The sequence below is a fragment of the Cebidichthys violaceus genome, unplaced genomic scaffold (genome assembly GCF_023349555.1).
Source record: "Cebidichthys violaceus isolate CVI_PGR_0920_01 unplaced genomic scaffold, fCebVio1.0.p SCAF_39, whole genome shotgun sequence".
In the NCBI taxonomy this organism is placed as follows: Eukaryota; Metazoa; Chordata; class Actinopteri; order Perciformes; family Stichaeidae; genus Cebidichthys; species Cebidichthys violaceus.
In genome coordinates this window covers 1,334,117-1,361,887 of record NW_027176583.1, presented here as the reverse complement: position 1 = coordinate 1,361,887, position 27,771 = coordinate 1,334,117, and the positions used below count along the sequence as shown (strand labels likewise).

The following is a 27,771-nucleotide window of genomic DNA, read 5'->3' as shown; positions in this document are numbered from 1 at the left end:
TAGTAATGTGCTCAGAGAGCAGTTGGATTGTTGTTTGCCTCGGTATCTGTCGATTCAAACTAAACAAAATGGTTGGATTTGATCATTGAAGTACTTAGTGTCACAATATGTGCTGCCGAAGTGTCAAACATAAATGCTAAGGGGTGCATACTTGCTCTTTGGTCAGCTACCGGAAACTGGGTCTCACTCTCTGATGGAACACGTGTATCAGCTATCTAGCCTGTGCTGAAGTCAGCAGTGAGAAGGTAAGTTAACATGTAATTTAGAGCCCAAAGCAGACGAGGCGTCTGCTCCAGCAGTGACCAAGAGGACTGCGATAGAAGCGTTAACAAGTGAACTTGCAAACAAACTTCTTAACCCAGAATGAAAAGAAGAAGAAGAAAAGAAAAAAAACTGCCACATGGGCACAAACTCAGTCGTTAAACCGTCTTTACAAGATGTCATTCAGTGGGTTTTTGGTGGGAATTTTCGGTATGTGGATTGTCTTGCTTGCAAATGTTCAAACATCTGTCAACTGCCTATACAGGTTTTCTGGGCTTCTACCTCATGCAAGCTGAAAGCTGCGAGTCTTATGTCAGGATAGTGAAAAGTCTACTGACTGTACGGGACCACACGACTATAATAACTTGTTTTGTACACAGCGACTCCCCTGTTTATTGATAGTTTGTGCGTATTTGATACAAAAGACACTCTGTATCCAAGATCAGAAATGGTCAAACCCATTTCTTTCCCCCTGACAAGTCTGAGACTTTGCACTCTTCTGAACACATCCCAAGTCTTTTGCCCTTGACCCAGGATTAATTTGGCTCATTGCATTTACACAGATTTCTGGAGACATGGCCACAGAACATATTAATGGAAATGGTCCAGAAGAACCAATGGACACCTCTGCTGCAGTTACCCATTCTGAGCACTTCCAGACTTTATTAGAAGCTGGTTTACCACAGAAAGTTGCTGAAAAACTAGATGAAATTTACATAGCAGGTAAGGCACAAAGAATATACTTGCATATTCAAATATGCAATTTTTTTTTATATGTTTATCAATTTCTTGCATGTACTGTCATTTTATCACCTTTTTGAATGGGGGAATTGGGATCATGAAGCAACTTTTTGTGGTTTCCTACCAAAATGGGTACTGCAGTGCTACAAAATATAAAATTACACATTACCAATGTGAAAATGTGTAAATGATTGCAGCATTTGCATTCCCAACATGGTTGCATGATCACTGGTGTCAGGGCGAATTAGCTGTCCTCTCCCTGGGAGTGTCTTGGTAAGCCTGTCCAGTCTCTCCATTCATCTCCATGATGTTTCTCTCACATCCCATAAAATAATTGCTGATGGATAAACTGGCGTAAGTATGTCAGTCGCAGCTTAGATATCTGTTGCTTCGGTTAGAGCTTTACCGGTCTGCGTGGGGTGAGCTGCAGTGCACAGTTTTGGGGGGGGGGGGGGGGTCATTTTAGGACTTAGTTTGGGTCGGTCAGATCTGAAAAAAATTCTTGGTCTGGCCTCTTCAGCCAGATGGAAGCGAGACAGAAACAATGGCGGCAGCTGTCTGGTGTGTGGCTGCCTCGGACAGGTGACGGCCCCTCCATAGAGGAGAATGCAGACCGGCTCATTAGAAGCTCCCAGCTACAGTATAGAGGGGCACGGGCAGATCAAGTTGCATTGTCACATCTGTTGTGATTAGTTCTGCAAAGACTTGCTGGTTTTGGAGAGTAAAGTGCACACTACTGAATACAGCACTATTAGACACCCCCCCCCCCCCCCCCCCCCCCCTTCTATTTGTAGTGATCATTATTTATCCATCAAAATATTTGTTATGCAGAAATGACTTGCATGCAAATATTTCTCTTTAATCCTTTCAGTTGTACTTACATGCTGTACTTGAATGATAAGGTAGTAATGAAGTAAGTACAGACTTCCTCAGCCTGGTTAGTCGCTCACTGTTTCTCCCTCTTGCCCCCCTCCCCCCCCCTCCCTCCCTCCCTCCAGGTTTGGTGTCACATAGTGACTTAGATGATCGAGCGATTGAGGCTCTGAAAGAATTCAACGAGGAAGGTGCTCTGCAAGTCCTTTTGCAATTTAAGGACAGCGACCTCTCACATGTTCAGGTAGGCCTGTGGGTTGTTCAGATGACCGTTTGTAGTTTCTGATGTCTTCATACAAAGGGAAGGATTGTCCTCTGTCCAGTGTGATGTAGTAAAATAGTCCTTAGCTGTCAGTATCTATGAGACAGATTGTTGCTGTGTTGTGTAACGGCTTCAGAAGGTGTCCTGGTGATCATGACACATATCATTTACATAATTATAGTTTGATAGTATTCAGTAGTTGTGTTTCTTTTTCCCTTCTTCCAGAACAAAAGTGCCTTTCTTTGTGGCGTGATGAAGACGTACAGACAGAGAGAGAAACAAGGGACCAAAGTGTCAGACACCAATAAAGGACCAGATGAAGCCAAAATCAAAGTGAGAACTAATCCTGAATTCAGTTAGTTGTCCGATTTAATGCTATGAATGCTGATGCAATGCTTATAGTTAACTTCTTTAACCAGCATGCTGTTTGAATAAAGGACTCGTTTTAAATACGGATGTTTTGCATGCATCTGTAATGTGCTTGATCTTCTGTGGAGCTTGTTTTTTTTTTTTTTTTTTTATCTATGACTGTCAGTCAGTGTCCTCCTCTCTTTTCCGTGTTTTGTTGTGATCAGGCTTTGCTGGAGAGGACTGGCTACACGCTTGATGTAACAACAGGCCAGAGGAAGTATGGAGGGCCCCCACCAGAGTCCGCTCACTCAGGGGCCCAGCCCACCATCGGCACAGAGGTACACAACACGTCTCCTTTTTAAAGTTGCACTATCATGCACATGGTGTCTAAATGATGACATTTTATCCTCTGTAGTAACCTCGTTACACTGATGTTTCACCGCTAAGAGCTGAACAGACACCTTTTCCCTAAATGCCATCTGTGTTTTATCCTCGCGTGACGAGTCACTGAGTTGCTCTCACAGTGTCCTCTTCCTCTCTCAACCCGACAGATATTTGTAGGCAAAATCCCCAGAGACCTCTTCGAGGACGAGCTGGTTCCGCTGTTTGAGAAAGCCGGCCCCATCTGGGATTTGCGCCTGATGATGGATCCTCTCAGTGGCCTGAACAGAGGATATGCCTTTGTCACTTTCTGCACTAAAGAAGCTGCACAGCAGGCGGTCAAATTGGTACGTTTATTCCCCTGAAAGAGGGAGGGGTCTGGTGGAAGTGTTTTAGTTTCTTCCTCTCTTACCATGTCCTCCGTTCCTCCGCAGTGCAACAACAATGAAATTCGACCGGGTAAACACATCGGCGTGTGCATCTCTGTGGCCAATAATAGACTGTTTGTTGGCTCGATCCCCAAGAGTAAAACAAAAGAGCAGATCGTTGAAGAATTTGCAAAAGTCACAGGTGAGTCGGCACCGTCCTTTGATCCACCTTTCTGAATAATATTCAGTGAAATATTAATTCCACAGCTTCATTCTTTTATTTTGAACTTATCTACTTTTTTGACAGTTTTGATTAGATTTGCTGCGCATTTAAGATCTGTAATGAAAAGAAGCTTTGACAATTAGTGTCAAGCATTTCCTGTTCATGTCCAAATGATGACCTTTATGTACTACACTGGAGTGACTCGCGTCACCGTGATGGTTTACCGCTAAGATCTGACTGGACACCAAACAGACTGACGTCACTAGTTTGGTGGTTCATTGATCTCACTGTTGAATGAAGCTATTTAACCCTTGCTGCCTTTTCTCCTCCCTCCCTCCCTCCCTCCCTCCCCCCCTCCCTCCCTCCCCCTCTCTCTCTCTCTCTCTCTCTCTCTCTCTTCTCTCTCTCTCACTCTCTCTCTCTCTCTCTCTCTCTCTCTCTCTCTCCCCCGTTCTCGTCTCTGCAGAGGTCTAATGATGTCATATTGTACCACCAGCCGGACGACAAGAAGAAGAATCGGGGCTTTTGCTTCCTCGAGTACGAAGACCACAAGACGGCAGCTCAGGCCCGCCGCCGACTGATGAGCGGAAAGGTGAAGGTGTGGGGAAACGTGGTCACCGTGGAGTGGGCTGACCGATCGAGGACCCGGACCCCCGAGGTCATGGCCAAGGTAAGGCTCGGGGCCGCAGGTCGTCGCTAGCGTACCGTTTGCTTTCTGTGACTGTCCGCTGCAATCCTATTGGAACCTCTTTTTGTTTTCCGTTTCCAGGTCAAGGTGCTGTTTGTGAGGAACTTGGCGAGCACCGTCACAGAAGAGATACTTGAAAAGTCCTTCAGTCAGTTTGGCAAGCTGGAGCGGGTGAAAAAATTGAAAGACTATGCCTTCATCCACTTCGAGGAGAGAGATGGTGCTGTGAAGGTATGGAAGAAAAACCGCCCGTCACCGGACTGACGCGCATCAGCTAAATCTTTCGTTTGGTGTTGCAGTGAAAACGTACTTTCATTGATGCATTTCACAGGCGTTGGCTGATCTCAACGGCAAAGACCTCGAGGGAGAGAACATTGAAATAGTCTTCGCCAAGCCCCCCCGACCAGAAGAGGAAAGAGCGCAAAGCCCAGAGGCAAGCCGCTAAAACACACATGTAAGAGGGAACAATGCGACCGTCGGCACATTTTGATTTTGATATTAAGCAGAATGCAGCGCTTACATTGAGTCTGTATCATCTTTCAGGTATGATGAATACTATTATTACGGGCCTCCCCACATGCCCCCACCCACGAGAGGCAAGGGGCCGAGGCGGGAGGGGAGGCTATTCTTACCCCCCCGACTATTACGGCTATGAAGACTATTACGATTACTATGGATACGACTACCACAACTACCGGGGCGGCTACGACGACCCGTACTACGGCTACGACGACTTCCAGGGGTCTGGGAGAGTACGAGGAGCTAGGGGAGGAGTCCGCGGCGGCGCCAGTCAGACCAGGGGCCGCGGTGGCGTCACACCGAGGGGCCGAGTGGGCTTCTCCCAGCGAGGAGGCCCTGGAACGAGCAGAGGTAACTTTTAGTTTGTTTGATTCAAAGTGGGTCAAATTTAAAAGAGGTCACACCGATAATTCCTGCTCACTTGTGGGAAGTACTTTGCCCCACGTGGCTTCAGTCTTGAATATCACAGGAAAACCGACCACTGAGCTCAGCGTCGACATAGTTTCTGTCTGTGGTCAGGTGAGGTAGAGTAGCAGCTGAGGACGATCTGCAGCGCAGGTATCGATCCGCCTAAAATGATGTCGGTCGTAGTTATAAGACGGCACTTGAACTTACAGTTACACCTGCTTACTGGCCTCATAACTAATCCCAGACAGGCGTCGTCTTTCAGAGCAGTTTGTCTGCCAGCAGACGGAGGACACTCACAACCTGCTGTACTGAGCCACAGAACACCGTCTTCAGTCTACATTTTGCGGGGTTCCCTCGGTCCGTCGGTGTGCCGATTTTTGAAGTGGAATGTGTTCAACGCGGACGTCTGGATTCTCTTTTCAAAGCTCTGTACTAATTCTGATCTTTCCTCTCATTGGACCAGCAGGAAAACGGGGCCGAGGGCGTTCCTGACCTGTCACTGTGGCTACTGACTTGATGTGTGGGGTTACACCGTTAGCTGCAATGGATGTTGAAACAAAAAAAGAGCACGACAAAAAGGTCCAATGATATTCCAGCCTTACAGAAGAAGCATCTCTCCCCCCCCTCCCCCCCCCCCCCCCCATGTTTTTATTTTTTATTTTCATTTGTTTCTAAAACTGCCACCTTAAAAAGATGACTGGAGGATTCTAAATACTCTCCACACCCTCTTTGCCCCGAGCCCCTGTACCCAGCCCTGGTTTACAGGGCACTGTGTATTGCCCTTACAATCTACCCCTTCCCTGTCCCTGAACATGCCATTTTTAATAATTATTGAAGAAATTGCACTTTTTTAAGTTCTTGGGTTTGAAGTGGCTCAAAGGAGCTTGATGCTATTGTATATTTTTGTGCTAATCGCAATTTTTACTGTCGGAATATCCATGTTCTTAATCGTTTGATCTGGATGTTTGACAGAGAACATTTGCAGGTTTTTAGGGTGTACCCACCTGGCATGGATAAGTCAGGCATTCCAGGAAAGTGGTTCTTTTCAGAACTTGTCTTTAAAGGGTTGGTTGACTACCTCAGTACAGAGGACTAAACTACCCGGCCTGTACTGTAAATAGGGAAACTATATTGATGAAAGCAGGGCTTGTTTTCATACAAAATATGCACAAGAGCTGCAGCGCAAAAAAAACAATGTACTTAATGTAATATAGTCATTTTAGCTGCAGCTCTGACACTGCAAACAGTCAAACTGGGCATGCAAACAATCTCATATGATGAGTCTGAACAAGCCCTGCTTCTATCCTATTTTGAACTGAAGTAGCCGCCTTGCTTCTTCAGAGTATGTAGTTACTGGTTGTATAGTTTTTCGGATAAAATGTTACTTTTGTAAAGGCTTCAACATCACAGGCATCCAACTGCCTTTGATTTAAGAAAAAAAAAAAAAAATTAAACAAAAATAAAGCCCTGCAGTGTCCCTTTTGTGCCACTGTATTATTCCAGTGGGGTTGGTTTTTATATTGATGCCAATGGATTTTCAAACATCGTCAGAATCATGTAAAAACAGCCGAATCCAGTTCTTCATCATATAAGATCATGTTCGTCTTCAATGATCTCTTCCCAAGCTCCCAAAACAGCAACTTTTGTAAAAGGTATTTCGGGTTAATCTTTGACGGATGACTGAATTGCCATATTGCCCCGCCGGTGAGCCTCATCATCACACACACACACACACACACACACACACACACACACACACACACACACACACACACACACACACACACACACACACACACACACACACACACACACACACACACACACACACTCACAGACACTCACACACACTCACACTCTCTCACAGACACACTCACACTCTCTCTCACAGACACACACACACACACACAGTGGTAGAAGGGACGCTGCAGTGAAGGATTTCTACTTCCCGGGTACAGCAAAAAGGAAACTGCTCTTCAATCCCAGTTTTCTACAGTTAACTCCCTCAATAAAATCATAACAACCACCTTTTGAAAAAAAGATGTTAGCAGTTTTAAACTATTGTTGGTGGCCAACAACGTTTTTTGCATTCCTGCAAATAAATTGTTTTATACTGTAAAATGGAGGTGAGTGTAACTTATTTTTGTAATAAAGTTTTTGATTTCTATCCGTGTCTTTAGTCTTTGGATAAAAGCTTCATGCGAAAAAGCTTCATGCGATGCAAGCTGTGCTAAATATAAAGCACACGTTATATCAGTTATATCTAATAAACAGACCAGGATGTGTTTTATTATTTATTGTATGAAACCATATAGACTTCACACATATATATATATAGATAGATAGATCTCTATATATATATATATATATATATATATATAGATAGATAGATAGATAGATAGATAGATAGATATATAGTGTTTTCAATTACACCATTGAGGAAACTCTACTTCCTCCTCTGTCTCGACCTGAAACGCGTCTTCAGGCGTGTTTATCTGAGGTAGTAACGTGTAACGTCAGCTGGTGTAACGTCAGTTTACGTTACAGTGCAGCCGGTACGTTGTGAGCGCAGCGGAGGTGACATCATGCGTCCGCCGCGCTGACAGCCAGCGTCGCCCCCTCAAATGGACAGTAAGTGACAGCTATAGAGCAGCACAGCGTCGGCGGTTCTAGCGCAGCCCGGCACACACGGATGTTGCGGTGTAATTTCCCTCTAATCCTGCTGCGGTGCACAGCTGTGTGCGGGAGGCGCCCTCTCCTATAAACAAGGCGACCTGCGCATTTATTCTGCAAATTCACGATGGTGTCGCAGCTGGACTACAATGAAGACTGGCCCTTAACATCCACCGTACATTTACAGTAAGTGCAAACACTACCGAGCTCGGTGTGTAAACGGGATAAACAGCACATCAGTACACGGGTTTGGAGCGTGACGCTGTTATGTATCGCTGCTGCGCGCCGTTACGTGTTCGCAGACGGTGGCTGCATGCTGTCTTCTTTATTTTGCAGTAACATGCAGTAAGTAGGCTGCGGGTGAAGAGGCTCCCCAAAGCGACGACGATGGGATGCATCAGGGCTGGTCTGCAGAGACTGAGACGCACGGTGAAGCTGGAGCGGTTCAGGGAGCTGGGTCGACAGTACCCGGTCTTCTGCTTTCTGCTGCTGGTCCTGCTGCTGTCCACTGTGCTTCTAAACAGGCAAGCAGGCCTACAAGAGTGACTATTACCCCCATCAACGTTACTCCATATATGACTATCTCTTCCCTCTATCTCCTGACATGTTGTTGTTATGTCTCTTCTGTTTTGACAGGTATATTCACATTATGATGGTGTTCTGGTCCTTTTTGGCCGGAGTCGTCACTTTCTACTGCTCTCTGGGACCCGAGTCTCTGCTGCCCAACGTCCTGAGCTCCATCAAACCAAAAACCAAGGTAAGACCTGCTGAACAGAGTCATCTGATCCTGACGGAATGTAATGTCACAGCAGCTGTAACAATTTGAAAATGTAATTGTGTCTTTTTAAAGACTACATCTATAAGGTTTGTATTGATTTCTGAAGATATTTTTGAATTGATTGGACACAATATTCGCTGTGCTCTTTGCAGTTGTACCAACAGGAGCTGTTTCCACTGGGCCACAGCTGTGCTGTGTGTGGAAAAATCAAATGCAAAAGGCACAGGTGAGATATGTGGTTATTGTGTTTCAGTGGGAGTCGAGGAAGTGTTTTACGACCTTATCATTTGCGTCAACGTGAGAAGGTAAACTTTTAATTATTAACACTAAAGGGCACGCCATAGACTTGACTTTGTACGTGGCGCTCCTGCATATCTTGTGCCAGTAAAGGATACAAATCCAGTTCAGTTAATTTGGAAGCAGACAGTAAAGTGAGACGAGTCATCTGGATTAATTAACGAGACTCTTTACATAATTCTTTATTGTACTGGGTTTGCCAACATGATACACAATAATACAGTGTTGTTTATCATCAGGTTATGGAAGATGCTCCACTGCCCTCTAGTGGTCACACAGCATTCCCGTGATATTTTTGTTTTTTCAATGACTATAGACCGACTTTATTACTGGAAAACTATCAACCGTGGCTCGACCTGAAGGTTCCTTCTAAGGTGGACGCTTCTCTGTCAGAGGTGATGCATGCATGGATTAAACACGTTTTTCTTAAAGTTATTGTTAAATAAATAGACAACATGATCTCATAGTCCAGTTCTGTTTTATTCTTTTCCAGATTCTGGAGCTGGTTCTGGAAAATTTTGTGTATCCTTGGTATAGGTAAGCCATTCATCGTGTGAGGTGGTACAATGTGTTGCATGTAGAGGCAGATGTGACGGTGCTGCGTTCCTCTTCAGGGACATCACGGATGATGAGGCGTTCGTCGACGAGCTCAGAGAGACTTTGCGCTTCTTTGCGGCCGTCTTGGTTCGCCGAACCCAGAAGGTGACGCATTCCACCGCATGGAGCTCAGATCTGACTGAACATCAATTATTTTAAATCTAAATTGTTTGTTTTTCCCCCGCTCAGGTGGAAGTGGCATCCCTTATCACACAAAAGCTTCTGAAAGTTTCCATGAAGCACATTGAAATAATAAGCCAAGCCAGACAGAAAGGTATCGCTCGTATGCATCACCCGTCAACTCTTTCCTGTGCGTTCACCGTGAAAAGCAAACGATAACCGTCTCCCCTCTGCAGTGAAGAACGCAGAGTATCTCCAACAGGCCGCCCTGGAGGAGTACGGCCCCGACCTCCACGTTGCCCTCCGCAGCCGCAGAGACGAGCTGCTCTACCTCAGGAAGCTCACTGAGATGCTCTTCCCCTACATTCTGCCACCCAAGGCTACAGACTGCAGGTAACTCAGCGCTGTGACAATAGAAGCGGCGCGAAACGTCACGGCATCCATGTCCCCCAAAGAGACAGTCTGCCGGCATTGACACTGTACCAAAGTAAATACAGAGCAGTCTTTACTCTCTCATTTCCTTATTTCCTGCTGCCTTCTCTCAGATCTCTTACTCTCCTGATAAGAGAAGTATTGGCTGGTTCTGTCTTCCTTCCTTCAATGGACTACTTGGCTGATCCTGTGAGTGTAGACGCATTAAGGCCCGATTCTCTGAATCCAAATCTGTTGTGACTTGAAATCGTCTTCTGATGCAGTTTGTCAGTCTAAGACTCTGCTAAGCATGTCACATTATTTACCATGAGGACTAATGGTGGACAAAGATCATCTTTTTCAGAACATCAAAAGTACTTCTACGTTTTTGTGAGCTTACTGTCTGCTTCTTCTTCTCTTTGTTTCAGGACACAGTGAATCATTTACTTTTGATATTTATCAACAACTCCCCTGTAAGTACGTGTTGAATTGTGAGCTTGTGTGCACGGGCAGTTCCGTTTACGTTGTGTGCATGAAGCCGTGTCGCTGCAGGGTGTGTGCGTAGTTCATGGGTGAATGAGATAAACAGGTTTTCAATCTGCTTCTTGTCCCCCGAGCCTGAAGAAGCCACAGAGCCCTCTTCAACGTCGGTTCCTTTCCTGCAAAAGTACTCTGACATTCGCAGCAGAAAGCCCTCTGTGAGTGAAAACACGTAACCAACAAGCCACCAGATACTGTATGTACTGTATGTTATGATCACAACATGCAGACTGTGAGTGTGTTTCAGCCTCAGCACCAAGTTAGAAGACTGTCTGTAAGACTGCCTGTGTTAACCGTGGCTTCCGCTCTCTCTTCGACTACTGCTCTCTCTCACCAGGTGCTGAAGTTGGAGTTGAAAGAAATCAGGGAACAGCAAGACCTTCTCTTCCGCTTCATGAACTTCCTGAAGCAAGAGGGGGCTGTTCATGTGCTCCAGTTCTGTCTCGCCGTCGGTAAGCATGTCCCCGAACCTTTTTTTTTTTTTTAAAGATGGTTTCATGCATGGAATAACCATAACCTCTCAGCCTCACGCAGTCGGTCTGAAAAGCATCAGCAAAACTCCCTAGAGACTGACGCTGGACTCTTTTAACTTCTCAGAGGAATTCAACGACAGGATCCTGTGCCCCGAGCTGTCCGACACCGAGAAGACGCTGCTTCACGAGGAGGTGAAGAAGATCTATGAGACGTACTGTTTGGACGAGAGCGTTGACAAGATCCGCTTCGACCCCTTCATAGTGGAGGAAATACGCAACAGTATGTCGATCGCAATCTCTCAAAGAAGGGCGTGTAATTACCTACTTGAGGAAGTGTGTGTGTGTGTGTGTGTGTGTGTGTGTGTGTGTGTGTGTGTGTGTGTGTGTGTGTGTGTGTGTGTGTGTGATAAACATGTATGCGTTCTTTGCTCTCCCAGTTGCAGAGGGCCCATATGCAGAGGTGGTGAAGCTGCAGACCATGAGGTGTCTGTTCGAAGCCTACGAACACGTCCTGTCCCTCCTGGAGAATGTCTTCACCCCCATGTTCTGTCACAGCGACGAGGTTAGCCCAGCTCGACGACGCACGCCCCAGGCTCAACCCGACTAACGAATCCCCTCCTTCAGATCTGCGTGGCGTCTGTCTGTCATGCTCCTGGTTTCTAATTGCAGTCCTTGAATGTTAATCTCCTCTACCACTTTCAATTTTGTTTGTGTCAGATTTATCCAAAAAACAGGTCTGCCAAATGCTGGAAATAGAGATTTGATTTTGAATTTACTGATTCTCTTGCGTTTATCCTCTTCCGAGCTCTCGGCCACCAACCGCTGTCGGCCGTGTCATCGAAACCAGACGCGCGGCTGGCCAATGAGCCGACGCCGACGCCGGCGCTGGCGCTATGCCAAGCCGCCGAGCCGAATTTCACCCCTCAGAGCTGTTTCATTGAATACAGCAGGGCGGACCAGAGCTCGGCCATTGTTCACAGCAGGCCGCTGCCTCGCATGAATAGTGTGTCTACAAAATAATAATATTATTTGATATTTTGTCGCCACTCCTGTTCCTGCTCCAAAAACAAACATTGTTATTATTACTATTAAGGCATAAAGAGGTCACTTGATTCACACATCAGTATCTTCCTTTAGCGTTGTTTATGCTGTTTATGAATTTTCACATGTTGTGTTTGGTTGACCTGGAGTTTAATCCTCCATTGGCTCTTTGCGTGTCCTTCTCCAGTACTTCCGCCAGCTTCTGAGAGGAGCAGAGTCCCCGGCCAGGAATTCCAGGATGAGCAGGTAGGTCTCATTTGACCAATATTTGTGTTTTTTGCGTAACAGTATAAGCTTAACCGTAATGTTTCCCAGTGTTTTTGTTCATCGGTTAGTATTTGACACACGGCACGCATCACTTTTGACGATCTAGTTGGAACGCAGATCACGGGGGTGCGGTGTGGATGTGGCCGTGAGGCCCTGCCACTAACTCCTTGTGCATATTGTTGCAGAAATAGCCTCAGTTTGGATGACATCCGGTGAGTATGAGGCATCGGTGTGCTGATCGATACAGTGGCTGGCTGAGCGGTGCTGCTGCACGCAAGATGCAAACGACACTTCATTCTTGCCTGTCTGGCCTACAGAGAAACACGCTGCCTCTTTAAACAGAGTCTCTGAGCTCTGAGCCCACTGCAAGCAGGGCCTCAGTACTGAGCGCTAGTCGATAATATGATAATGATATATCATTTTAATGATGATCTAATGTCACCCATAAATACGTGTTTTATTGAGAAGATTGAAAAAAGTGACCTTAATCGTGTTAATCGTAGCAGGAGTCATCCTTTATCATGTTTTTCAAGCTAATCCAGAGTGTTGCTGCTGCACACATGCAATATCAAATCTTACTTTTGGAAGGTTAAGCTTAGGTTTGCTCGATTCCAAAACGACAGAATTAATCTGAGAAACTTCAGGAGGGACGTTGGTTGACTTTATGTTTATGAAAGCAATCTTTGTATGAAGGCACTTTTCAAAGCAGCATGAATTATGCCACTTAAAGAAGATGAAGTTTGAGATAACGGCTCTCACTGGCACTCCATTCGTGTACAAGTCTTAACTCCTCCCATGTCTGCAATTCAGTAACCCCCCCCCCCCCCTTCCACTCTGCCTGTCTGTCCGCCTGTTACTCCATGTATGTATTGCTACCACCATGCTGTGTCTGTGACTGTATGTCCAATCTGATTCTGTGACCACCATACTGCCTGCCCTGGTATGATCCACGGTCCTCTCCCGCCACTTGCCTGTGGGGACGCGACCGTGTTCTGCTTGTAGTTCCTGGGACTGGAGCCCCGAGTCCCCGTCCTCACTGTTCACCGCCTCTGGCAGCTCTTCACCCGCATCCTTTAACTCCCTCCATGCCCAGCCCACGTTCACAACTCTCCCATACGGCTCGCTATCCCACCGCCACTCATCACCCAAGTAAGTCGGGCTCCATCTGCGTGTCACAGGTCGCTCAGTGTGATGATGTCATGCTGTCCCACCTTCCCCTTTGTGACCCCCCCCCCCCCCGTCCCAGTCCCAGCCCCAGTCCCAGCCCGACGCCTGCATGGTGGGACCGATGCATGGAACCCTGCTTTTATTTGCTTTGTTGTGTAGTTTAGGCCTGTTGTTGTTTCTAAATCATTCAAATTTGTGATCCCCGTCAAACTAGACCTCTGTTCATGAAATCACTGCGGTGTCGTGTGTTTGCAGCACTTTAACAACAAACCGGGCATTTCATTGTGAGGTGGCTGTGACGTGACATTGTGGCTGTGGGTTTGGCTACCTTCTTAGCTTTTTGTCCCCGTTGTACAGTCATGATACCGATGCGGTGCTTTTTGCTCCTCGTTTCGCCTCCTGTCCGCCGCGGTTCCTTCCGTGTCATTTCTCTCAAGCCGCATGCAGCTTTGCTGAAGCCGTGCACATCTCCTCCGTTACGCATCGTTTCAGTGACCTCCCTGTTTGGCCTGTAGGAACACATCAAAGAGGGGCGAGTCCTTCGGGATCAGCCGCATCGGCAGCAAGATCAAGGGAGTGTTCAAGAGCACGACGATGGAGGGAGCCATGCTGCCGTCCTATGGCCTGGTGGAGGGAGAGGACGATATGGTGAGGCTGATCTTAAGTTGTTGTTGTTGTTGTTGTTATAATGCTAACACGATGATTGTTTAGATTCAAACACAAATCAAAATGTTCCTGCATGTGTTCATTCTTTGGGATGAACTTTAAAGCAAACAAAAAGTAAGGAAGAAGAAGCTCACCTCTACAACAGGGGTTCTCAACCTTTAGTTGGATATAGAATGAACTAGCGCTGTACATTTGCAGTATCTCCGTGGCCCACTAGATGGCACTCTGAGGCCCACTAATGGGCCCTGGCCCAGTGGTTGAGAATCGCTGCTCTACACCAACACTAGTGACCACTTGGCGGTGTTCTAGTTATACTGTCGTTGGGGAGTTTTCCATGTTCATGATATCAGAGCTTTTAGTCTTGGATCACTGCTGTCTGGATTCCCAAGACATTTGCATGATTCCAGAGAGCCAGTGTTCTCTTCTTTGTGGAAATGTTCCGAGTACTTCCCAGAAGTTATTATCAGTAAACACGTTTCCTGCACACAGTCAAAAGCATGACGTGTGCAGTATCTAGCCATCTGAAGCTCTCTCATTAGATTCAGCTGCTTGTCTGCACGGCATGAGTTTGCATGTTCAATTTACAAACGGTTGTGTGGATTTCAAGGAAAACACACATGAGAGTCATGACACTCGCTAACCCGTGTGTGTTTTACTCATATTACGTATAGGAAAGTCAACACGTGTGTACATACATACATACATAATAGCTCGTGCAGTAACACAGGACCTGCTAGCTGAACGTCTGGACATGCTTCTTCCTGTAGTGTAAGGGGATGTGCTGTGTTTGCTTTTGCATCTCCTTTATTTGTGAGTGAGTCCCAGAGGACCTTGTTGTTTTTCCCCTTCATAGTAAATTTGATTGGTGCACACTGAATCTTAAATGAGTTACAAAGTTCAAACGGATGAACGCACTTGAACAAAATATACAAACAAAATAAATCAGTGTTTTGCACCTCAATAGAATCAGTTTTGAAGACGCGTACTCTACCTGACCGTAACCTCTCTCTGTCTCGCTCTCACTTCCATTAAAGGTGGAGGAAGCCATGATGGTGCTGGAAGATGACTCCCCCATGGAGGCAGCGTCCACCCCGAGCACCCCCCGAAACCTCTCGGCCTGGAGCATCACCATCCCGTACATTGACTTCTATGACGACGATGTGAAGAGGGAGAGGATCCCCGTGTTCTGCATCGACGTGGAACGCAACGACCGGAAGGCAGGTGAGGCTCAGCGGACTCGTCCTCGCCGTCCTCCTTCTGCCGGCTGCATGGCGTTTCAGAAGGCGCCGTGGCGTCACGTTCTGTCGGATATAGTTTTGCATTCAGATTAAGAATTTGACCAATAAAGTGTGACGGTGCTGTAAGTTCTTGTTCAAAGAAATCTTACTGTGTGTTTTGTGTTTTCTGCAGTGGGACATGAGACTGAGCACTGGTCCGTGTACAGAAGATATCTGGAGTTCTACGTCTTTGAGTCAAAGCTCACTGAGTTTCACGGTAAGGTTTCTGTTCGCACTAGAGGGCCTGTGTGTTATCCTTTCTTCATTTATCGTCATATAGAAAGAATTTCCCACCAAAAAGTTCTCACAGATTCCAGACGGTTCACACGTTACCTCCATGTGAACCGTAGCTTTAGAGGTCAAGTATGTTTAATGGCCCGGTTGCATAATTTAGGAAACCATACAAAGTAAAAGGAGGCTTGTTATTGCATTTCTTTCATATTTCTGTAGGCTCATTTCCAGATGCGCAGTTGCCTTCGAAGAGAATCCTCGGTCCCAAGAATTACGAGTTCCTCACGTCGAAGCGGGAGGAGTTCCAGGAGTACCTTCAGGTAGATGTCTGAGAAGATGGGACACTTAAGACTTACTGAAGTTTAGTAGACGTGTATACAAAGTACAGGTTGTGTTTGACGGGTCAGGAGATAAGTCTCAACCTTTCCTGCAGACAGAGAGCTTACAGCTCAGAACACGAGCTGAGGCTGATGGGATGTCATTAGTTTTGCAGCAATTTGGTCATAAACCAAAGTACTGGAAAAACACAAAGTTGACCTCATGATGGCCCCTAGACGACAAAGAAATGCAGATTGTAAATTAAAACAAAGTAATTACAATTCACCCTGAGGGGGACATGAACGTCAATCTCGTCGTTGAGACAAACCGACGTTGCCGTCCTTGGCGTCGAGCTGTTCACTGCGATGCCTTAAAGAAAGTCTTTGCATGTTGATTTTTAGAGCATGCTGACATTAATGGACCGAAGAGGCTTCTTTGAGGACTGGAAATTAATTAAAAACCATATTATATTTTCTGGAAAATGTTCGACAATGATATAAACTCTGTGAATGAAACGTACGAAACCCGTGTCCCCACGGCAACCTGAGTATCAATCTGCACCCGCTCGAACTCAACCTTGCTTCTATTGTTTCATATATTCAAAAGCCACAGTTATGGTCCTCTGTTGTTTATCTTGCAGAAACTTCTGCAGCACCCGGAGCTGAGCAACAGTCAGCTCCTCGCCGACTTCCTGTCCCCTTACAGTATGGAGTCTCAGTTCCTGGACAAGATGTTGCCTGACGTGAACCTGGGTACAGTATGACCGCGACGAAGCGCAGTGAGACGCATTACGTTTGGACAGCAGAGCACGTCAAATGGACCGACCTTGGGTCGCAGTGAAAAGATATTTGAGTTTCAGTGACAGAAGCATGCATCACTGAGATAACGTGTTTGTGTTTCACAGGGAAAATCATTAAGTCCGTTCCCAGCAAGCTGATAAAAGAGGTAAGCAGTGCGTTCCCATTGGTCCGATTCATCTCTCTCTATCTCATCTTTCTACAGTACAGATGTCTCCCATCACGGCTAACTTAAGCAGTCACTTCTGTAGTTCTTTTAGATCCTTAACAGTGCACTAAACATTTTCATAAGACGAGTTGTATCCTGTGCTTTCTCTGTCAGAAAGGGCAGCATCTGGAGCCTTTCATCCAGTCCTTCTTCAACTCCTGTGAATCTCCCAAACCCAAACCCAGCCGTCCCGAGCTCACGATCCTGAGCCCCACCTCGGAAAATGATAAGAAGGTGCCGGATTCAAATGTTCCAACTCCCTTCCTTTTGACTTTATACTAAACTTACTGGTCTATGAACCCACAATCCAGTTGAGCCTCTCAGCTCACTGTTCTAGAGAGTTTTCAGAACACCGTTATGGTTTGCATCTATCACTGTAGGAACTGTAGGAACTGTGACTTTGTGTCTTTGTTGTTGTCATGGTTATGACCGTTTTAAATGTAGTCTATTCTCCCAGCTGTCTTCAAACAAAAGACTGAAACTGGACCTTAAAGAAGTAAAGATAGAAATTCAACTTCACATCTTACCACTTGAGCTTCATTGTTCACATCATTGTTAGCTGATCTGCCATCTCTGCATCCCACCAAATGAAGTGAAAACTTGCCAGAGGCTGAATCTATTGGATCGTAAAATGCTTCAACACAATTCAGCCCATTTATGCCCGATTTTTAATATAAATGTCTACTTAAATAGAGCTCCATCCAGTGTCATCGCAGGGCAGTTAACCTGATGTCATTCAGTCTGAAATAAAGACAGATTTGACAACAGGCTGTTGAAACAGGAAGTCAGGATTGTGATGTTAGGGTTTTGAACTGGCTTCAGTCTGATGTAAACCCCAACGTTCCCCAGCTCTTCAACGACCTCTTCAAGAACAACGCCAACCGATCGGAGATGACTGAGAAGAGACACAATCAGAACTACTTCCTGGAAATGATCAATGTGGAAGGGCTGTACGACTACTTGATGTTTTTGGGTAAGTGACTTCTCCTGGAGGTGTTATGAGCCGCCGTTACAGCAAAAACAAGAGCAGATGTCACAAACACACAGCTTTATGACAGCAGCTAGTTAAACTAACATCAGTAACCTTATGGGACATCTGCATCGGGGTGATGATAACGTGTTTGTAAGGTGTTAATGGACTCACTCACTCGCTGTCTGTCTTTCTTCTCCTCTCCGTCCTCCTTCCTCGCGGTCGTCAGGCCGAGTCGTCTTCCGCATTCCCGACTGGCTGCACCACCTGCTGATGGCGGGCAGGATCCTGCTCAAGAACACCCTGGAAGCCTACACGGATTACTACCTCCAGCACAAACTGAACCAGGTGGTCCAGGAGCACCGGCTAGTCTCGCTCATCACCCTGCTAAGAGGTAAGAAAATCAATGTGTGTGTATTTTCCAAACATGCTATTTTAATGAGGTAAATGATTTACCGGTGTTTTCCATTCTAGACACGGTGTTCTGTGAGAGCAGTGCACCCCGCTCCCCTCAGGACAAGCAGAGGAGGGCCAAGAAGACGTTTGAGGAGATGATGACCTACATTCCAGGTATTCAGTCACTTCTTCAGTGTTTGGTCATCTGTAGACAGACTTACTGTTGACATTTCAACTCACAAGACGAGTGGGTTCACGAGGAACTCACACGCCACTTATCTTTCAGACTTTCTGGGGAAATGTATCGGAGAAGAGGCCAAGTATGAAGGGGTGCGTCTTCTCTTTGATGGACTGCAACAGCCGGTTCTCAACAAACAGGTTGTCACTCACACACACACACACACACACACACACACACACACACACACACACACACACACACACACACACACACTATATGCAAACCACAATCCCAAATCTTTTGTATAATATAATTGTTATATCAAATTTCCTGCAGTTTATCATTTGCATATTGTTTTAAAATGCGTCTGCTGTTCGTATTCAAAGGTCACTGCTGTTAAAGGAATACTTCACCCACATAATGACCATTTTGTACATCACTTACTCAACCTGTGTTACCTTGAAGTCTTGAAGAAAACTGTGTTTTTCTTGATGTTGAAAAGGTGAAAGGATTCCTTTAATGCTCTCTGCTTTTGGCCTTCCTCAGCTGACGTATGTGCTGTTGGACATCGCCATTCAAGAACTTTTCCCTGAGCTAAACAAGGTAAACGGATGTTCGCCTTGGTTTCTAAAGAACATAGAGTCTGAACATCCACCCATCACCTGTACTGGATTTACCTCTGCAGGGTTGCAGGTTGGAATCTGAGGATGTTTGACTCATGTCCAAATCCCTAAAAGTAGCTGCAGAGAGATCGTATCATGGCATGAGTATTATTATAATAAAAAGTATACTTGATGATAAAAATATAAGTATTTAAAACTCAGTTTATAACTCGCTGCAGTTCAATTCTGTTATACACTTTAAAGTGTTTAAATGTCTGCATATTTATAGTTATATGGACTTATGGAGTATTGTTTTTGATGTACAGTGTTAATGTTTTTAATTAATAAGATCTGTTTTCTACATACTCATTGCGTAGTTAATAGCAGAATAATGCTACCATGCATTGTGTGTGTTTAAACCTGTAGGCTGTGTTTCTGCTTCCTCAGCAGGTACAGAAGGAGGCCGCTGTGATGGCTCCGTGGATGTGAAGTGGACTTCGGTGGACGTGAGCCGACATGCTTTCTAGGCGTTAAACTAAGGCTGAAGGGCCTGAAGAGACTTGTGTTGGTTTGGTTACCTGAAGCTAACATGTAGATCACATGTACAGTGTCTGACCTGGATACATGAAGAAGAAGAAGAAGAGGAAGAGGAAACACGAGGCTTCTCCTGCTGTCTGTATCGTTTATTTTACAAAATAAATTATAGAAACAAAGGACACGACAGTGTAAAGTCTTAACTCTCGAAGCCAACGGTGTAAAAGTGTGCATCTGTTCGACAGCTGCAGCTGACCGTAGTAAAACCTGAAATGAATTACTTTATAATCTACGATTATAGTGTTGAGCACATTGTGGTAAGGCCACAGATGTGGACTGCTATAAATCTATCGCCCCACATTAATGCTCCTGAAAACAAACAAAACCTGTGGTTTATTACTAGAATGTTATTAGAATATAGTGAAGCTTTGTCTTGAATTTTAGACATTCATAGAACATGCATGAATTGTTACATTCATGTTGGTAATATCCAATACATTTTTACCATTTTCATATTTAATTTGTTTGTTAAAGTCATGCGTGACGGGCGTCATTAGAACTGACTTCATCTGGATCTTAATCCAGAGGTTGAACCTGGAATCCCGTTGTCCTCCAGTTAGCCTTGAAGGCAGTCGACCGAGTCCCCGAGGAGTTTACAAGCAGCGCTTCAGTTTATCACCGCTCCACAGTCAGGGACAGACACAAACTCAGCAGCAGCAAACCGAGGCTGCGAGCTGTGAGGACGGCCGAGTTCCTGAAGGTGATCCGACCCTCCACCGCTGGGTAGACGCGCTTCATGTCCGAGATGTATTTGGAGAACACGGAAACGTCCATGTCACCTGCGAGAGGCGGGAAAAGGACGACTCGGTTAATATTTGATGATATTTTAATAATAGAATGTTGTTGCCTGTTCCTGAAACCACCTGTTCTTTACTACACCAGTGGTGTGAGATCTCTGAGACAGCTGCAGAGCAATCTATAAAGTATGCATCAGCTTTAAATAATCCCCCCCCCCCCCCCCCCCCCCCCCCCCCAAATCTCAAATGAGTGGACAGGGACCTGGATGCATTGCACCCTGCTGTGTCTTGCTTATGAGACAGCTGCAGTCCTAATGTCCTGAGTGAAACACAGTGAGACATTTAAATGAGTGTGAATGAGGGGAAGACAGAGACGGAGTCCACAGCCATGAAGACGTCTCTGTGAGGTTGTATTTAGCACTGCTTTGAGCTAGTGCTTACATCAGCATGTTAACGTGACATGAGGTGCCAAGTCTTGAGAAAGCCAGAGAACCCGAAACATGCAAGCAAATTAAACTAGCTTCTCTCCGGCTGTTTATACATTAAAGTGACCTCATTTAAATGCTCATCTTATCTTCGAGAACTGCACCACCTCTGCTGCCCACCTGTGTTGTGCTTCAGTAACTCCTCCTTGATCATGGTAAAGCCGTCACCTCCGCCCACCATGTATGAAGGCATGACCACGGTGTAATTCTTCTCCGGGTCCAGCGGCTCGTACTTGGGCACGCGGCACTTGGTGCAGAGCGCGGACACGGACACGACGCGCTGGTTCACCGGTTTGGAGAGGTCGTACTGAACGTGAATGCCTAGAAATGAGAGGAAATAAAGATGTGTTATGTTTTGCTTTGTTGTCCCCAAATGGACATCAGCAACACATAAAACCTGACTGGAAACATCTCCGTCCAAAGCTAACAAAAATGCCTACCAGTATCTTGCATTACTAGTACTACGGATAGAAAATCAGAATAACGGTTAATATTATTCTAGGAGACTCGGGATGGAACAGGAGCACAGGGACCAGAAGACAGACCTGACACTTGAAGAAATTCTCCAGACATGCTTCCATATCTATGAATGGAGTGTTCGAATGCTTTCTTCACCGTCGATCCCTTTATCTGGACCAAGTCGACGGTTCCTCCAAAAGGTAAGACGGTGAGGATCTCCTCCATAGTTATGGAACCTGAGTGGAAGGGCAAACACTGGTGCATTAAATATATTTTAAAAAAATACAACTGCAGCCAGTGCAAAGCGGCCTTTGTAATTAAGTAGCCGGTAATTCTGTAGACAAAAAGTACCGTTTCTGTGTCGCTCGTTTATGGCTGACCTTACGGAGCCACTATTCAGCATACACAAGCCCACATGATTCCACTGCAGCTCACTTGAAACCCTGATATTGTGATAAATCTGGGAACAAGAAAAAAGGTTGTTATGCAGCAGTCAAGCTCTACTTCTGGGAGCCTAAAGATGAGTTCAGTGGTGTTTACGTCCTCCAAACCTCCAAAATGTCTCTCCTTTGTCTCATGAACTGAACAGAGTGAAGGAGCAACTAAAGCTTTCTGGATGAATACTGTAAATGAGCGAAGGAATAAACTACACCTGTAGTTATTACCATAGCGTCACAGATCAGGTTTCCGAGGTTACATTCCCGAAACCGACACTCTTCAAACGTCCCGTTGAGGTAGACGACGGTCTGTCCTACACGCTGTGAGGAGTACTGAGCCAAGCTTTCCTTCCACTTCTCGATGTCGGCCAGGACATCTGGGTCTTAAGAGTGACACGTTGAGCAAAGCTTGTGATTCATTGTGAACATGAAAAGTCACTGAAAAGTCCAATATGGGCCGTACCTTGAGGTATGCTGCTGTCCATGAGGATTGGGTTTCCAACAGCTTTTACCACATTCCCAACTTTGTCAAAGGTGACTTTCAAGTATCCAAGGTACTTCCCAAAGGCAAAGGCCTGGACCACCGGCACGTCCCTCCCGTCGTCGGACCTCACCATGAACGGGTACGGCCCTGCTGGCACTTCAGTGGACGGGGGCTTACCTGCCGAGACAGTTTTGCAGTGCACCGTTACTCACTTCCTGTTACGGTGGAGGTCAAACCACGCCTTTTGATCTTGCAGTTTTGAACTTATTTGATGCATCTATGAAGCACAGTTTAATGTGAGCGTAGTGTAAATGCTTAAAAACAACAACTTGTGTCGCTGAGTTGAGTATAAACAAGCTAAAAGATACAACACAGCTGGTCTTTTGTAAACCGGCGCCACTAGACCTGAATGGAGCAAGATATAATTAAAAATAATTACCAGTGTAGAGGAATGTGTTGGTGTGTCCTCCAACAACAACATCAACCCCGCTCACACGCTTGGCGATGTCTTGATCAATGCCAAAGCCAGAGTGGCCCAGAGCGATGATCTTATTGTAGCCCAAAGTTTTCAGCTTATCCACCTGAACCTGAAGTGCCTCCACCTCATCCTCAAACTTTAGGTGCTGGCCTAACACACAGAGGGGGGGGGGGGGGGGGGGGGGGGGGGGCAGGAGAGACACACCACTTGACGAGACACTCCAGAGAGTGTCTTCAATGCAGGCTAACTGTACACATGGACTGCAATATGTGCCAGTAACACTTCAGGAATCAAACAACGTTCTTGTGCGTTTACCTGGCATGGATAAGAAGGGGGTCTCTGCAGTGGTGTAGCCGACCACAGCCACTCTCTCCGAGCCCACACGTATGACCGTGTAGGGCTGGTAGTAGCCGCTGAGTCTGTCGGCCAGAGTCTGATCAGGTTTTATGTTAGCACTCACCACAGAGCAGTTTACCGTTTGGAGGAAGGGCTGGATCAGACCCTCCACTCCATTGTCAAACTCATGGTTTCCAAAAGCCTGAATTACAAAAGAGCATGGATTGTATTCACTAATAAACTCCAGTAATTTTTTAAAATCAAAAATGATCTTATAGGAAAACGACAGCCAAACATTAAGCATATTTAGCCGTGTGGTTAATTAAACGAGTATTTACCATAGCATCATAACCGAGTTTGTTCATGAAGTACGCTGCTTCGGCACCTTTATAGTAGTTGAACCAGACAGTTCCCTGAAACTGGTCTCCAGCATCCAGAAACAACACGTTCTTCTCCTTCTCCCGGATCTCCTTCACTTTAGTGAACCTCCTGGCCACCCCGGCGAAGCAAGGCTCCCCGTCTGAACACTTCCCCGAGTCCCCGCTGGTCTCCTCGATCCGGGCATGGTTGTCGTTGGTGTGAAGCAGCGTCACCTCGAAAGTCGACACGGTGACCGAGCAGTTAAGAAAAAGGCAGAGCGAAGTCAAAAGAGCGCACCGAGGAGTCCAGAGCCGCATCGTGTCGCTATGCGTAAAAACGCACCAGTGACCAACAGAGCGCATAAACAAGGCGTGGGCCTTTTCCTGAAGAAGGATGTGTTTAAGAACACGGGGGGATTGGGGGTCTCAACATGTTTGAAAATGACCGTCTGGACATGAAAACAAATAAAGACAGGAGAAGTTAGAGTATTATATGTGAAGAGTTTATTATCTGTAACCGACGAGGTTTACATGAATACACTCTATTCCTAAACTGTTAATAAGAACAACTTTGAGGTTGCCTGGTTGTAAATATCATTTACTTATGATTCCAAAATATACAGATACCACAAACACTTTAAATCTGTTTTTATTAGAGACTGTAAGAACCTGGGGAGGGGGACTCCACCTAGTATTTGACTTTAAGAAAAGCAACTTCCCCCGGGTAATTCATATGTAGACCCTCCCTTTGACTTGGAAAACATGTCACTACCCCCCCCCCCCCCTTCTTTCAACCCAGAGATGTTCATGGAACAATCATTGGTTTTAGGTCCTTTTCAACTGCTACTAAAGATACTAAAAGCATGACGCAGTCTTTAGAGAGATGATAAACTCACATCATAAAAAGACAAAAAGAAAGGGACACGCGTAGACAGACAGGTCTAATACAAGACAGTGTGACATTGTCATGAGAAGGTTTTAACCTGCCAAGAGCTCCTAAAGTTACAAACTAACGGTAAGTCAGACTCTTCAAGATTCATGTTTCAATGTGAATTTGAAATGTCATCTGTATTTCTTTACACACATATATAAGAGAACTTCTGGGTGTATTGGATAGAACACATGGGAGTCACACTGAATCAGATTTATGTTATTTAGTAGCCATAGATGAATCTTGTACAAAAGCATCTCTTCTCAGCCTCTGACAAGTAAGTAATAAAGATATAACGTTATGAATTGACTAAGAAAGTCACTGTTATTATTTAGTATCTCATAATGTATATCTCACTGTTGTCTTAGTGTGTGATCATTCTAATCAGCAGCTCATAGTTCAGACTTTTACCGTCAGTGTTCATTTCATCCCTGATCGTTCATGCATTTCATTTGGTATTTTTCCTGAGTTCCAGATGTGGAAAACCTTCTCCTTTCCATAAAAATCCTAACAATAGGTCACATACAATAATGCACAACATCTCCACCATCTGATGTTACATGTGTTGTATTTATTAATGGAGTTCCGAAGTTCATGAATGAATGCATGAATCACCACACTATACAATCTGTCTTATCTGTTGAGTACAGTAACCCTCACCCAGCAGCACCCCTTAGTGGAGAGACTGTGACCAAAACACTGAAAGGTAAATCTGAAATGTTTTATCCTCAGAAATGAAATATTCAAAATCTCTATTTAAAAAAAAGGCGTTTGGTGTACAACAGTTCACACAACTGCTGAAGGTTGCATCTGGTGCAGTTTGACACAGGAGTTGACACAGTTACAGAGATGGCTTCGTACTCGTGAGGCCATAGCGTGAAAACACACACGCACACACACACACACACACACACACACACACACACACACACACACAGACACACACACACACACACACACACACAGACACACACACACACACACACACACAGACAGACAGACAGACACACACACACACACACACACACACACACACACACACACACACACACACACACACACAGACAGACACACACACACACACACACACACACACACACAGACAGACAGTGATATTGGGTTTCTGAATCTCCCTGTTCTCTTACTTCTCCTGGTCAGAGTTCACCGGGGCTCACAGCACTTTATCACACAGACAAGACAACGTTTTAATGTCAAGTAAACTTTCAGTAAATGCAGCTGTGATAAAGCCGGCTCACTTTCTCATATCCTTGATAGACGTCTTCATGGGAAGTGAGGCGAGAAGTGTTTACCCAATAAATCATCTGTTTCATTCCTAACATTTACATGTACATTACTTACGTTTCCATATATGATGTTTCTCCAGGACCATCCACAGCCTTGATTTTTCACGTATCGCTGACAGGATGATGGATTTCAGTGACGCTTGCTCCTGACTTCCACCCCGTGCCCGTCCTGCTCAGTCACCCTCTTCTTTTCACACTCCACGAGGCGTCACCCACACCAGAGCTGATGTGTGCTGTTAGCGCTCGTCTGGCCGCCTCCTCTCGTTATCGTCCTCTGTCTCTTCCTTCACACATACAGTATATACGTAAACACACAATCTGACAGCTCGTACCTCCGGGAGCAGTAAATCAATCTCATGCTCACATAATCAAGTCCCATTCTCCTCATATCACAGAGGACCATATCAATTACAATGTTTGCAATCTATACCGCCGGGTAATCTTCCTTTGATTGTTAAAATGAGGCCATCTGTGATACTGTAGCAGCATGCTGTGAATATTTACAGAGCGAATGATGTGCATTATGCAACAGAACCTCTGTGACTGACACAATGGTATCACTGCAGCATCACTGCCAGGGCTTAATAAATCAATGATATGCTTCTCTTTTTCCTCCTCAAAGTGTGGACCAGTTCCAGCTCTTAAAAAATGCTGATGAAGCTCATAACTGCCTGCAGCCAGTCTCCCATCTGACCGTGCAGTCTCCAAATGGACTCGGCCACTTCCACTCAAGCAGAAAGGAGTCCGACCGCACTAAGAACAGGCCTGCTACCAATCAGTCATCATCACCACTTAGCTCATTTCCTGTCACGTGTTCTGTTCCAGGGAGTATAATCTGCCCTACATGGTGCATTTAAGTGAACACTTTCCCCCCCCCTCTCCTTCCCGGTAGCTGTGTGCTGAAATGCGTGAGCAGCCCTGTGACCCACACAATACTCCCAGAAAGGGTCTCAAACAGTGGCTCAGTGGTGGCACCAGCTCCTTTGTACGATCGTCACATTTTGGAAAGTTAGAACCCCAGAAAGCCTCCAGTTGTAAATAGAAGCTCACGTCTCTCTCGGCTCATTTTTAGCAGGGGGCCTTCGAGGGCTGATTGGTTGGCATATGGTTGCAGAAGGCACCATATGCCATCAGACCAGGCTGGGGCGCACCGCAGCTTAACATGTGTCCTATATTTGATTCTCTCATTGTACGCAGCAGCTTCAGATGGTAGAGCTGAAGTCCTGCATTAAAATGCCACTAAAGTAGTACACAAGTGTTAACTGCAAAGTGTATTTAAATATATAAAAAGTAAAGTAAGTGAGGACCCTAAACCCAGAGAAAGGGACTTTTCCTCTTTACTTTCCGTACACACTGCAGCTGCCCTAACAAAGGAACATACTGTTGCATGCAGTTTGCATTCAATTGGGACATCCTACTTCCTCATTACGTTGCGTCTTGAACTCAGACCATTTTGCTCATGTATCTGCTGCAGAGGATTATGGGTCAGGATAGACAGAAAGCATGCAACCGGATGCAGTAGGACATCCACACTATGTATTAGGAATCTTTTAGTGTGGGTGTTGGAATGCACAGGTTGGACGATGTAGATGTAGACGGGGGAATGTCTGGAGGTATGTCGGAGGGAATGAGGGTAGTGGAGGAGCGGCAGGGCGAGGAGGAAGAGGAGGAAGAGGAGGGAGGCAGAGGTATAAGGTTGACTGTGGAGCTGATGAGTAGAAGATGGAGGGCAGCTGCTCTGACTGGACAGGTGAGGTGAATGAGCCGTGATCAGGAGCTGGGTGAGCGCCAGGAAGGGAGCCGCGACCACGACACATACAGACAGACAGGAGAGAGAAACAGGTGCACGGCTGTGTCAGTTGTGTATTATGGGATGGCGATTAAAAATGCATTGATTTGTAAGCAGCAATTTAAAAGAGTAGTCTACGAAATTGAATCAGAGATATCGTCTTATTTATTCCTCTTCCTTCTCAAAACCATGTGTCTACATTACCCACAATGCAATGTGACTATACAGAGGCTACAGAGGTCTTGTAAACTCACTGCTTTCTAAATTTTGATCATCCTTCAATGTTATATTTG

General features: G+C 45.6%; 2 protein-coding genes and 1 pseudogene across 9 annotated transcripts; 2 read left to right on the top strand and 1 right to left on the bottom strand.

The window, feature by feature from the left end:
• Positions 1 to 764: 764 nt before the first annotated feature.
• LOC137884517 (heterogeneous nuclear ribonucleoprotein Q-like) lies at positions 765 to 7,242 on the top strand (annotated as a pseudogene).
• A 445-nt stretch (positions 7,243 to 7,687) lies between these two features.
• On the top strand, positions 7,688 to 19,801 carry LOC137884513 (sorting nexin-14-like). Of its 8 annotated transcripts, none has more exons than XM_068726310.1 (31): positions 7,688 to 7,934; positions 8,085 to 8,272; positions 8,385 to 8,505; positions 8,679 to 8,752; positions 9,140 to 9,218; positions 9,317 to 9,360; positions 9,438 to 9,525; positions 9,610 to 9,694; positions 9,777 to 9,933; positions 10,086 to 10,161; positions 10,380 to 10,424; positions 10,569 to 10,649; positions 10,829 to 10,943; positions 11,089 to 11,244; positions 11,402 to 11,526; positions 12,193 to 12,251; positions 12,458 to 12,484; positions 13,275 to 13,421; positions 13,955 to 14,087; positions 15,140 to 15,326; positions 15,516 to 15,599; positions 15,833 to 15,933; positions 16,572 to 16,683; positions 16,836 to 16,876; positions 17,051 to 17,170; positions 17,786 to 17,909; positions 18,136 to 18,300; positions 18,381 to 18,476; positions 18,589 to 18,680; positions 19,030 to 19,086; positions 19,536 to 19,801. In XM_068726310.1, exons 2-31 carry the CDS (start codon positions 8,136 to 8,138, stop codon positions 19,572 to 19,574), a joined length of 2,967 nt encoding a protein of 988 aa, XP_068582411.1. In that variant the 5' UTR covers positions 7,688 to 7,934; positions 8,085 to 8,135; the 3' UTR covers positions 19,575 to 19,801. The 8 variants fall into 8 exon arrangements, with proteins under 8 accessions (XP_068582411.1, XP_068582409.1, XP_068582410.1 ...); XM_068726308.1 differs by having other exon boundaries at positions 7,689 to 7,934; positions 19,533 to 19,801; XM_068726309.1 differs by having other exon boundaries at positions 7,689 to 7,934; positions 8,051 to 8,272; positions 19,533 to 19,801.
• Positions 19,754 to 23,837, bottom strand: LOC137884515 (snake venom 5'-nucleotidase-like). Its single transcript, XM_068726316.1, has 9 exons — positions 23,434 to 23,837; positions 23,075 to 23,297; positions 22,721 to 22,909; positions 22,261 to 22,458; positions 22,026 to 22,180; positions 21,712 to 21,820; positions 21,447 to 21,596; positions 21,022 to 21,222; positions 19,754 to 20,458 (listed from the first exon to the last, which is right to left on the bottom strand). The coding sequence occupies exons 1-9, from the start codon at positions 23,815 to 23,817 to the stop codon at positions 20,295 to 20,297; spliced, it is 1,773 nt and encodes a 590-aa protein (XP_068582417.1). The 5' UTR covers positions 23,818 to 23,837; the 3' UTR covers positions 19,754 to 20,294.
• Positions 23,838 to 27,771: the final 3,934 nt, after the last annotated feature.

Excerpts from the sequence above, each read along its gene's own strand:
- LOC137884513 (XM_068726308.1), top strand. The coding sequence starts at position 8,136 with ATGGGATGCATCAGGGCTGGTCTGCAGAGACTGAGACGCACGGTGAAG. Across the intron at positions 10,425-10,568 it reads TATTTATCAACAACTCCCCT|CCTGAAGAAGCCACAGAGCC; the intron begins GTAAGTACGTGT and ends TTGTCCCCCGAG. Across the intron at positions 11,245-11,401 it reads AGTGGAGGAAATACGCAACA|TTGCAGAGGGCCCATATGCA; the intron begins GTATGTCGATCG and ends TTGCTCTCCCAG.
- LOC137884515 (XM_068726316.1), bottom strand. The coding sequence starts at position 23,817 with ATGCGCTCTGTTGGTCACTGGTGCGTTTTTACGCATAGCGACACGATG. Across the intron at positions 22,910-23,074 it reads CCCCTTCTTATCCATGCCAG|GCCAGCACCTAAAGTTTGAG; the intron begins GTAAACGCACAA and ends TCTGTGTGTTAG. Across the intron at positions 22,459-22,720 it reads CAACACATTCCTCTACACTG|GTAAGCCCCCGTCCACTGAA; the intron begins GTAATTATTTTT and ends CTGTCTCGGCAG.